This window comes from Lissotriton vulgaris, chromosome 6 (assembly GCF_964263255.1).
Source record: "Lissotriton vulgaris chromosome 6, aLisVul1.2, whole genome shotgun sequence".
Classification (NCBI taxonomy): Eukaryota; Metazoa; Chordata; class Amphibia; order Caudata; family Salamandridae; genus Lissotriton; species Lissotriton vulgaris.
In genome coordinates, this window is record NC_141694.1 from 1,731,753,304 (window position 1) to 1,731,766,100 (window position 12,797).

Below are 12,797 nucleotides of genomic sequence, written 5' to 3' on the forward strand. Positions count from 1 at the left end.
TATCCTTCAAGTACGATGGTATACCCTCCACAAAAGGACGTAGAAAATGATCAATATACTTCGAAGTGTTCTCAAGGAGAGATCCAATAGACGCAACAATATATATATATATACACACACAAAAAAAATAGAGTTTGGGGAAAAAGTTGAACCACACTACTCGACAATGAATATCATTTGCTTTGCTGCTGTCCTCCTGCAAGAAGGTGCAGTTTGAGTGAAGGAGACCAGCCTGCCTATATCTTCGCCCTCCCTGTCATCCTCTGCTGGTGAAGCACTGCCCTATGCCCTATAGGTTTGCACCACACCTTCACTGATAAAATGAAATCATGTGAGTTAGGATCTAAATTATAGTACACTTTGTAGGGAATGCAACATTAATAGAAATAATTGATGGATCAAAAGAAACCATCACAGGAGAGAACTCTGCATAATTTAAAGTCTTCCCCAATAATTATTCACTATATTGAGTACATATACATTTGATTAAATGGATTAAATCGTCCAGTTCTACCCTTGAGCAATAACAGTACACAAGGAAGACACAGAGGCTTTGAGTACATGAGACATGTTTATATTAAAAAATAGAAGGATTTCGTACACATAACATTTTATAAACTTCTTCATCAGGAGTCGTGTTATCTTAGCATCAATTTAAAGTTGAAATGGCTCTATGAAAACATAATGAAAACAATGCAACTGATCTAGGACAATGTTTTTGGAGAGTTAATGCAGATTTTGTGAAGCTTGTTTTCAACCATATCACATTCGTAGGTGGCTGATAACGACTGCCATCAATCCATCCCCATTTGTCTTTAGTCTGATAGAGTTCTCTTTTCATAAGCAGTGAAATGACATGGTCATCAGCTCAAAGACTGACGCAGTTGTTCATACATCAATTGATCCTAAAAAAGAGGAAGCCAAACAAAAATATACATAAAATGTAAAGCACATGACAGTCAACAGTACTACGAATCATGTGCATGGCCGTACCACAAGCTGAGTGGCCAATTTGCAACTGTTCAACCGAAAGGTAGATAACCACTTTCTACAGACGATGTAAACACGGTATTTGCAAGTATTAAATTCTGATAATTCATTATATCACATGTTCAGTATCTCAGTAAGATGTAATAGCAGCTTACATTGTCCTTCAGAAAGGTAACTGTGAATGGTGACATGCAAGGAGATTCGAACTGGAGGACATAAGCAGCTTTTGGGTATTCTACCTTCAACAATGTTTGCATTACTTACTATGTCAATACCCCTAGCACAATGACTAAGGAAGGACAAATTCCTTACCTTCAACTATGAATTCCATATACTTTAGAGTACATACATTTCTGTTTCATGACTGTCTGAAATCTGTAGCTAGGTTAAACCTCCTTAAATCACCTACCTATATGAGTATTTTCTTCCGTTCTACAGCGCCAAGACGCCTCGGCATAAGCGCGCTTTAAAAATAATTCAGTCAGTCAGTAGGCCTTTCCAGTATAAGATATTTGCAGTTTGCCTCAGTCTAGCTACTGCAGTAAGACATATAAATAGGATCCAATTTAATTGTTCTCAAAATTGCTCTACCTCCAATTCAGGACCCTCTCTACCTGCCCACTGGCCCTAATCTTTTTAATTTTTTTTTTTATATTCAAATCATTTTTATTCAAGAAGAAAAAAAAAGAAAAGGAAGACAGGACAGTACAAAAAAGTGCAATAAAATACAATAGGTACAATAAATGCGTGTTACTACATACGAGGCATTGATTACAATAAAACAAGGCAATACCATACATTATCATAACAAAAAAAAGAAAAGAAACTAGAACATGTGATGGTTATTAATTATACTTATACAGTTGCATACTCATTTGTGTACACATTGGTATATTTGTTGTCTATTTCAATCTAGGCACACATCTCGATAACGTCAATGAACGACTCACGGTATAGGGCAAAGGGCTAACTGCAAACTCCAAGAACAAGACATTACATTATTCGTGAGTTACTTCTACTTGTACGGCCTAAAAAGGAGGAAGCATCAAGCGATTTCCACAATTTTTTATGAGAGACACGCTCTGGGGATGATTGTAGGGCTGGGTTATCTGCCCCTCTCAGAAAGGACACCCAGTCCTGCCACAGCTTGAATGTCCCTTCAGAGGTGTTTTTCCACTTGCATAACACAACTTTGCATGCCAAAGTGAGTAGTAGATCTAGGAGCTGACGGTCAACAGCGTTAGACAGGTTCGGTTCTAGCACTCCCAGAAGAACATAGATAAACTCTCTAGCACGTTTGATAACAAACAAATGATCAATGCAATCAAAAATTCTATCCCAATATTTCCTCAAAGTTGGGCAATCAAATATCATGTGTGCCAAGTCTCCCACCCCTGCATCACAGTTCCAACACTTGGGATCATCCCTTAGATGAAGTTTGAAAAGCTTCTCAGGTGTCCAATAGGTTCTGTTGATTAACATGAATTTAGTTTGAGCCAATATAGGAGAAACCTTATTCCTAAAGGCCGTTGTATGTATTACCTCCCAGTCTAGAGTCGCACCCGATGTATTGGGCTCAGCTTCCCATCTTATTTCATTTCGTCTGTGCACTTCCTGGGGAAGGGGGAGAAGCATTTTATATACCCTCGAGACGAAGTGACCTGCCTTATTGATACGTGGTATAGAAGTCCAAAGCCATGGTTTAGAGGGTGTTAAGGAGCGAGCAGACAAGAGTGTCTTAAGTTTCAAGAAGTCATAAAAGTCTATTGGTTCGAGGGCGTATGTGGCTTGGATCAAAGAGAACGGTAGGGGGTCATTCCCGTCGAAGAGGTCGCTTACCATATTGATGCCTTTGGCAGACCAGTGATTCCACTAAAGAGGTAACCCGTTTGTTTTTAAAGATGGGTTGTGCCATAGGGCTATGGAAGTGGACTTTTTAAGCTTTAGGCCTTTATGATTTGACTGGTCAAGCCTCAGGAGTGCCCTTCTCGTGTTCAGTAAAATGTACTTTGAATGGGGTAGATACTCGAGATCCATGGTGAGTAGGGCCGGTAGTGGAATAGTACCCATTATGGCTTTTTCGATATCCACCCATAGTGGGGTATATTCTGATTCCCTACTTATCCAGTGAGCGCCCTGTTTGCATAAGAACGCTGTTTGGGAGTGTCGGAAGTTTGGGAGACCCAGGCCGCCTTTTTCTTTAGCTAGCTGTAGCTTCTTCATTGATATCCTGGGCTTCTTCCCTTGCCACAGAAACGCACCGAACAGTTTCTCTACTTTATGTAGGAAGTCATCAGAGAAGGTCATTGGTAGCATACTTGCCAGGTAATTTACCAGAGGTGTTACCATCATCTTCAATGTCTCAGCCCTACCCCACCAGGATAAGTATTTAGGGGACCAGCCATCAAGTAGTGTCTTTATCTTAGTCAGGAGTGAATGCTCATTGATTCGCATTGTGGATATCAGGTCACTCTCAAAGTCTATGCCGAGATATTTGAAGCAGCCCGGCTGCCACGTTAACCCAGAGTCTCCCATGATCTCCTTACTACCTATACTATTGAGTAATTTGACTTTTGTCTTATCTTTATTTAGCTTGTAGCCGGAGACCTTTGAAAAATCCTCAATAGTAGTGAGGAGGGCCGGTATAGCTTCAGCACTGGCCCTAATCTTAATCGTGAAAACCACTTAGGGTTAGATCATGATTTTTTGTCCCAAACAATTTAATTAGTATGCCTCTTTTCATGAGTCTACTACGGACTGTGAAGCTGAAAGCCTCAATGAATCTTTTGCTGAAAGTGATGGCAAAATGTTCTCCTTCCTAAACAGAGACATCCTTGAAGCAATATCACTCCAGGAACAAAAACCCAATACATGTGTTCGGTTAGCTGAGTTGAGTCTCCTATATGGAGAATGTGGAGGGACAGTTATCCTGCAGACATGGATGAGATCTGAGCTAACAAAACTCCTCATCTTCCTAAAATATTTGTTATGAAGATGTATGCAGATCAATAAAGTGATGAAATGAAAGTGTTTCGCTTTTTTGCCTGTGCACTATTTCATGTAAAGTTAGCATTCGCTGCACCTTTTTGTGTTTAGCCGACATTTTGAATCATGCCACTGACTACTTATTGTCTCTTGGTAGAGCAGGTGGTGGAAAGTTTCATTTCCCAAGGTTAGGCCTTACTCTGCTAATGAATGCACTGTCTTATTAGTGCATACCTTTCCCACTAGATCAAGGTTTTCTTTCACTAGTCTAGCGGCAGGCATGGCCAGAATGACCTTGGCTATGGGATACCAGGTGCCGGCCTCAGACTCGAAACTCATCCTTCTGTACTTCTTTGTTCCAGCTGCATCTGCTAGTAAAATTCCATGATGGGGGAGACTTCCTTGGTTCAGAAATGTACATAATGTCTCTCTATGTTTGCTGAAGTCCCTCCTCTCTGCAGCACCCCTAAGCGACTAGGCAGACGGGGCTCCACTCGAGTGTATCTGAATAAATATATACCTGGTTTGTATTCTCTACTGTCTGACCGACTCTTCATTTGTATGGAAGGCTGAGAGGTGGTCGTGAGTGCCTCGGGTGGCCCAAATCGGGTCACTTCCTTCAAAAGGATGGAGAAAAAGCTGAGACATGGAGAAATACTGCTGAAATTAACTAAAGGTAATGAGGCCATTTATTCAGTGGCTTGTAAATTAACTTACAAATACTGTAGTCACTGAAGAGGATGGCAGAATAACATGCTCAAACACACAAGTTCCTTACCTTTGTAAATGCTATTTCTGGTCGATACTCTATCTAACAGCTGAATCCTCACCTTGTGAAATCCCATCAAGGTGGCAGACTGGATCCAGAAACTCTTGCAAAAGTTCCTGTGCACCGTGCCATCAACCTCCATTGCGAATCCATCCTGCCTCTGGACAGGATGACACAACCGCATAAAGGAGCCACCTTGCACACTGATGTAGGATTAATCTTTCCTCTTTTCAATGCCCTGAGAGTGTGGCTGACTGATTAAGAACAGTGACAGGCTGCAAAATCTAGACTAGAATCTCATCATTAATGACATCTAAAAGTCAACTCTACCAGATCGAGAGGAGGGCGGGAAAAGAAGAATCTGTAGTTACATAGATTATACACCAGAAAGAGTATTATCAAAGGTAACTTATTCTCAAGAAGAATACTTTTAACTGCAAATTCCTCATTGTGAATCAATACTAAAGCAATGTCCCCTCCACGGAGGTGGCTTTGGGGAGTAGACTTAATAGAAGCAACCCCTGCAAAACGAATGGGCAAATTGACCCGCTCTGTGGACCTGAGAATCAACACAGTAGTGACTGGTGAAAGTATGGACTGATGCCTATGTGGCTGCCTGGCACATGTCCAAAAAAGTGACACCCTGAGCTGGGACTGCAATTGCAGTTGCAGCCTTTGCCCTTATGGAATAAGCCGAAGGCCCTCAGGAGGGCCCTCACTGCCTAAGCCATAACACAATTTGATGCCAAAGACAATCCATCAGGATAAGCTACATTCCTGAATCGCCTTCTTTTTTTTACAATGTGAATCTCGTAGAAATGTAATAGTCTATATGGTACTCATTAGTCCAGTGAATACTGAAACTAAAAGCGCAGCCGTTCCAGTCAGTGTCGCCTCTCCAACTCTTTAGAAAGATACAACAAAGAGAAGGATGTGGGGAGTATGAGAGACTGCTCCACATGAAACAGTGAGGCCACTGTCGGAAGAATGGATGCACAAATCCTAAGTACCAGCATGTCAGGGATGAAGGTAGCATGCAGAGCAGGGTCTGACAATGTTTGCAGCTTGCTTATGCGAAGTGCAGAAATGATTCCAAACAGTAACTCAGTTTTCAGGGTGAGAAGTCTCTTGGTTGAACTGTGAATAGGTTTGAAAGGAGTACCCACCAAGAAGAACAAGTTACCAAATATCATCACCACCCCTGCTGAATAGTGTAGAATGACAGGAGATCGGATGTGTTAGATAGATCACGGGGTCAGAGCCAATAATGCGCAGGTGGCTTGCGGAAAAGCCGTACTTAATGCAGGGCCACAGCTGGTGGTGGGGCCCTTGGTTACTCGGGTGTTATTTCGAAGGAAAACAAGCAGGAGAGTAAATCTCTAGGAGAAGGGAAAAGAAACCGCATAGAGATGAGCCGATTGCAGTGCGCAGCCGAGTAATTCTGGCCGGGAGAGTGAGCACTCTATCTAACCTCCCCTCCTACCTTGATTTTCAGAAATCCTTCTACAAGGTGCACATCCGATCTCCTGTCATTCTACACTATTCAGCAGCCTAAGTAAGCGCCCTTTCCTGATACCTTGGTACATTGTTTGGCGATTCCCCTGCAGTAACTAGGCAGTCCTCACCTCCGGGACACTTCATTGATATCAGCATCATGCCAGCCTCCTGGCAGCACCAGCCCCACCTTAGCTCCAGGGCAGCTCCTGCGTGCACCTCATTTTCTATCCACTGCGCTCCCACCGCCATTTAACTTACTTTATTGTGAACTCTTGCATGTCTTGGAACAACTTTGGCGACTCCTTTATTTTCCCATGCAGTGCTTATGCAGTCCTCACCTCCTGGATGCTCACTTGATAATAATTATATGACAGCCTCCTGGCAGCATCAGCCCTACCTTAGCTCCAGGGCCCTTCGAGGGCGCGCCTCTTTCTCTATCCACCGCGCTCCCACCACCAATAACGGATTCAATTTCACTAATGACCTTAACTGTGAACTCTTGCATGCCAGCCTCGATATTAGCGGGATGGCTTGTACTACATTTCAAGTTGCTTCATACGCACTCCTGTGCTTTAATTCCATGTGTAAATTGCAAAAAACAGAAACCGGTCCTTGTATGCTTGATTCCGGTCTGGGAAAGACATGGCTTGGTAGTTCGGACTGGACTGTTCCCATGAGGCACAGGGTCAGAGCTGATTTGCATATAGCCAGTGTCTAACCCAGGGTGGTGTGGAGTGCAAAAAAACGATGGATTTAGGCCCAGATCCTTGTACTGGGGTGAATGCATGACATTGTTCTACATTCTGTCCATCAACTGTGTTTTTTGCAATTTTCACCCCAAGTGCGCTGGGTATACTCAGCCGTGAGTCCCAGGCTCTCTACACCACTGGAGTCAAGCTATCCAGGCTGATGAAGGCTGATAGCCAGAAACCGGTCCTTGGATGCTTGATTCCGGTCTGGGAAAGACGTGGCTTGGTAGTTCGGACTGGACTGTTCCCATGAGGCACAGGGTCAGAGCCGATTTGCATATAGCCAGTGTCTAACCCAGGGTGGTGTGGAGTGCAAAAACACGATGGATTTAGGCCCAGATCCTTGTACTGGGGTGAATGTATGACATTGTTCTACATTCTGTCCATCAACTGTCTTTTTTGCAATTTTAATTCCATGTGTAGCCATGGATTGATTTCATCCTCCTTTCCATTGGCCAACAGTCACTGGCACCCAGATCTACTCTATACTGGTATTAATTCCTGCACCCCCTGCGCTCCTTCTCCCCGAGTAGTCCTGGAATTATTCCTTACCCTCCTAATTTTCCACATGGTTGTTGGTCTCTTCAGCTGATATGATTTAATTCTAGACCTACAGGCTCGAAGACCTAATTGTTCTAGGTATTGATTCTTGTTATGGTTAATTGTTGATTTTAATTGTTCTTCCCGGGACCATTGTTTGATTTCTGGTTTTCCTCTCAATAGATTCTACCTGCTCACACCTGCCTCGTCCTGATGATGATCTTACATTCATAAGATCGAAACGCCGTCTACCTTTACAACCAAAACTCCATTACGGCTACTTATTAATTTGGAATTTTGCATACTATTGCTGTCAATGCAATGTACATTTTAAATGTCACAAACACCCCTCACTTCACGCACTTTCACTTTCTATGTGAGCACCAGAACTATTATCAAGCAATTCTACTCTGATACTCCATGTATGCTGTTAAATAAATGCGATGTCAAACCAAACCTTGTGTCCCAGCATATATTGCTTAACTAGTCCCGCCTGAACTACATTACATTGTTCTACCAGACTAACGCTGCCCAAAAATAATGTAGTAGCCTAGGCTACATGAGGACCCACGTGGCCTCCTTTTGACCTTTGTTTTTTCTACATACGTATTCACCCCTGGTCGAACTACTGGGGTTCCCTTGTTGTCTATAAATATATACTTTTTCCGAGGGCACCGTTGTCTTCTATGTTTCATGAAACTACCCAGTTTCCTAGGAATACAGGGATGCCCCGCCATCGCGCTTTGCCTTGGCGGGGCAGCTGAGACCAGTGTTTTCTTCTTACATACGCCTGGTTACAGTAGCTTCGCTAATGGACATATCCATTAAAATGGCCCTCCCTTCTTTGGAGAGGACTCCAATTCTGCTTAGAAAGCTTTAAAAACAGAGAAGCTGCAGCATGTTCAGAGGGTTTGTTGACTCCTGCCAAACTATTTCCTCACCAGCTCCCAAAATATAGGGGATCATTTAAAGCAGTGGTGTGAAGACAGACGGTCTTTGCAACGAGTTGTCCTAGTCCTTTGGAGGCCTTGGATTAGGCAGGCAATAAATGGGCCAGTAAGAGCACCATTCTCCCAAATTCTCCTTCCTTGTTACAACAGCCAACAAATTGCTTTCTTTGCTCTAAGAATCGCCTGCTCAACCAGTGGTGCCAGGATTCCGAACTTTCTCTCTGGTTGACAATCTATCAAGTGTGACAAATGATCTTGCAAATTTTTCAAAAAAGCTATGTCCTACATTCTCTATCCTTCCCGCCCAATATACCTTCCACACCACCGCGGATTACAGCATCTGTCCATTCTGTTGCAGGAGGTGTGTCTATTACTCTCCAAGGGTGCCATAAAGAGGGAGCTGAACTCTGAAAAAGGCAAGGGTTGTTACTTTTGCTATTTCCTCATCCTGAAAAAGGAGGTGGCCTCAGGCTTTTTCTTGACCTTCGACCCCTGAATGCCTTCCTGCCAAGGACAGATTCAAAATGGTCACATTGGACCCGTTTCTATCAGCTCTTGACCAGGATCGCTGGACAGTGTCCTTGGATGAGAAGAGCGTGTATTTCCGTCCATCCATCTGGCAGTCCCACAGATGTTACCTGCAGTTCCAAGGCTGGCAAAGATCATTTTTAATTTGCCCCATTTGACCTCACCAGCAAACCTTGGATGTTCACGAAAATTATGGTGGTCGGGAGTTCCTGTCTTCCCGTACTTCGATGACTGGCTTCTGAAGGTGGGCTTGCTGCAGTCAGTTCTGAACCACCTCCAGACAACGGAAAAACTTTTGACATCATTGGCTTTTCCCATTCATTGGACATGGCTGAGTCCAGAAGATGACTGAGTCCAGTGCTTTTTCTCCACAGCAATGAGTCCAGGATATTCAGGCTATGACCCAGATTTGACCGGTTCAGTCCTGAATATTGATGAGAATGGCTCAGAGGCTTCTTGGCCTCTAAGCTTCATGCATCTCCCTTGTTAACTATACCAGGTGGCAGATGATACTGGGTTCACTGGAACATCAGGTTCCACTGCAGAGCATGCAAGATAGCCTTTCTATCAACATGCAAGGCTTCGAGGCGCCCGCTCGAAATCCATGGCAGTGGCTGATTGAATGCAATGTGGGCACTATAAACGGTTATTATTTGGCCCTTTGGATCGTTTGCGTTTACCAGACCAACTGTCCTTGACCAAATCACCAATTATGATCCCCTCCCAAGCCATATGTGATGCCAGAGTCGGACTTTAGCTTGGTCTTCAATTTCCTTATGTATATGCTCTTCGAGCCTATGCATAGTTGCCTCTCCTGACCTTGAACACTGTCTTCCTCATTGTGATCATGTCAGCTCATTGCATGAGTGAGCTGCATGCAGTGTCTGTGCAGCCACCCTACACCATGCTTTTTCCAGATATATTGGTGCTGAGAACTCAGGCAGCCTTTCCATCAAAATTAATAACTCCCCTCCAAGTTGGACAAGCCATCACTCTCCCAGCATTCTATGCTCCCCCTCATCCCTCAAAAGAGGAGGAGAGGCTACCTTAGTTTGTTCCCAAACATGCTTTAAGATGATACATGGATTGTACCAAGGGTCATTGTGTGGACGATCCAACTCTTTGAGGAATTTCCTGGAGAGAATGGAACGCAGTGCAGATGGGAACCCTCTCTAGACAGTCTGCTGCATTAAGATCAGCTATGTACTTGCCAAAAAAATCCTGAAGGCCTGGGAGCAGATTCCAACAGGGCCAAGGAGACAACAGCTGAATGGGTGCATGGTTTGCCTGTCCTTGACATCTGCCCACGTGGGCATTAGTGCATACATTCACACAGCACTACTGTCTTGACATCCAGGTCCAGCATTTGACCTCACGGTTCTACAAGACGTTTTGGTCCGAGCCCACTCAACAGACCCTTCATGTATGGGAGGTACTACTTTGGTATCTATACTAAGGTGAGCAATATTCGGTTAGAAGTATCCATCAGAAGAAGTAGTTACTTACCTTATGTAACACTTTTTTTCTGATGGGTATTCTATGTAATCACAGATACCTCACTGCCTTCCCAACTCCCACTTCTGTGGAGTGACCTCATTTTAACATCTGAAAAGGTCCAAAGCTAGTATTCAGAACACTGTTACCAGCAATTGTACATGCCGCATTATGAGAGTGAGGAAAGGGAAAAGACAAGAAACCGACGTCAGCGTGCATGGGCGGTGCTTATAATTGGCTTTGCTCCGTCACTTCAAAGGCAGCATGCAGATACTCCTGAGCCGCCCAGTGTCCTGATGGGTCAATAGCGGTGTCCTGTCTACGACACCCAAGTTTAAAGTGATGTATCTGGAGAATCGTTTACAGCACAGTGAGAGCTGGCACATTGCATCTGGAGGCATACCAAAACAATAATTGAGATAAGCAGGTGTATCAAAAACAGAAAGGACAAAGAGGGTTTGCTAACCCCATGTGACTGCTTTTTGGACTACTGAGAATGATATTAGACATTTTGAAATCAAACGTAGCCATTTTCTTATCTGCAGTTTATAACATTACAATAGTAGAGGTTGTTTGCAGTATATCTCTGCCTAGTAACCACCGACAGTCCAATCATAGGGTGGTTATCATCACCGTTCAGTGACGCCGCACTCAAGGTTCACTAAGGGTTTTGTGTTCTGCAGTATCTAGACTCTCTGCCAATGTGTATTGAAAGGGCCCATTAATCCCAAGTACATGCCTTGTGGTTTCAAAGCTATTTTAGTACTTAGCACAAATACATACATCTTACCAGCAGTGAGCGCTTCTATTGTGCCTACCCTCCTGAGTAAATGAAATCATGTACATTTACATGTACATGTCAGTTTTGACTTACTGCAGAATGGGAAGCGACCAGACAGCTAATGTATGAAGGAAAGTTATTTTGTAGCAACATATATAAAAGGTCTTTTTGCAAGGCTCAAATGTCAGGGAAGAACTGGGATATAACTAAACACAATGAGAACTACCAAATTGGTGCTATGCTGCTGTCCTAGATAAAACAATGGGATCTGGGTAAGTTTTCTTTTGCCACACTCTCTGTTTTTTTATCCTCAAATGTCATTCACTATTATTAATGAAAGTAGAAGTTGCCTGAGAGGAAATTCTAGAAGGTGAGGAAGATGCTTCCTAATGTATACTAGAAAGAGCAAGGAATTCTGGGATCTAAGATAAGTATTTGGCCTGGATGGAAAAAGGGTAACATAAGCAGGCTGATCTGCTCTTGAGCTGTCTGGCAGCAACGAATCCAGCGCTTTACCTCGCACCCTTCCATGGCTAGGGTCTGAGCCACGACTCGCTTAGGGCTTGCCATGCTTGGGATCACTCTGGAGCTTCAGACGGCTCAGGGCACAAACCCCTACTCGGCCAACGGAAGCCCAAATTCTAAGTAGGAATAGGTGGAATCTGGGCCTTTTACAGATTGTGCAGTTTCTGCTCAGGTTGCCAGCCTTGATTGCTCTTCCACTTCCTTCCTTGTTCAAGTGGTTTATTTGTTCAGCAGTAGGCTATCCTTTAAAAAAAGAACATGTCTACTGCTCATGTATGCAATTGCACGTCTTGCCCTAATGGTATCCTCTTACTCACTCAACACCATCTCTGCCTGGTGCATGTTACCATGAGATTATTGGGCCTTTTCTGATTAATATATATATATATATATATATATATATATATATATATATATATATATATATATATATATATAAAGAAGGGTTAATCAGAAAAGGCCCTATATATATATATATATATATATATATATATATATATATATATATATATATATATATATAAGAAGGGTTAATCAGAAAAGGCCCTATATTTATATATATATATATATATATATATATATATATTTATATATATATATATACATACACTGAGCATCGCACTCACCAGGCTGGTGATGTGCGGCTATCTATATGTTTTTGCCCTTATTTCAATTATAATTTGCAAGTGTATCTTTCACATACCCTCGTGTATCACATCATCAGATGCTGCAACCCATAACACAAGAAGTACACCTCAGAGGTCATCACACATGACGTGCAAACACTTCTTGCATATGCTCAAAGCAAATACAATACCCTTCCAGTCAAAACCCTACATAGTGTAGCTTATTCCCCATGAGGTTTAAGCACTTCAGCACCACACATCAGAGTAGTAAGAGAATACAAATGCTACAATACAATACTTCAGGGGCGACAAGGTTAGAGAGGGTGGACTACAAACCAAAATCTCTTTTGGGAGGCCGGAGTT

At 42.9% G+C, this 12,797-nt stretch overlaps 1 protein-coding gene across 1 annotated transcript in view; it reads right to left on the reverse strand.

Annotated features, from left to right (window-relative positions):
* Positions 1-558: 558 nt before the first annotated feature.
* Positions 559-12,797, reverse strand: part of NVL (nuclear VCP like) — a 459,565-nt gene continuing 447,326 nt past the window's right edge. Inside the window, exon 23 of the mRNA XM_086927967.1 lies at positions 559-905. Within this exon, the coding sequence (XP_086784093.1) occupies positions 864-905 (42 nt within the window). The 3' untranslated portion in view covers positions 559-863. The remainder of the gene's footprint in view (positions 906-12,797) is intronic.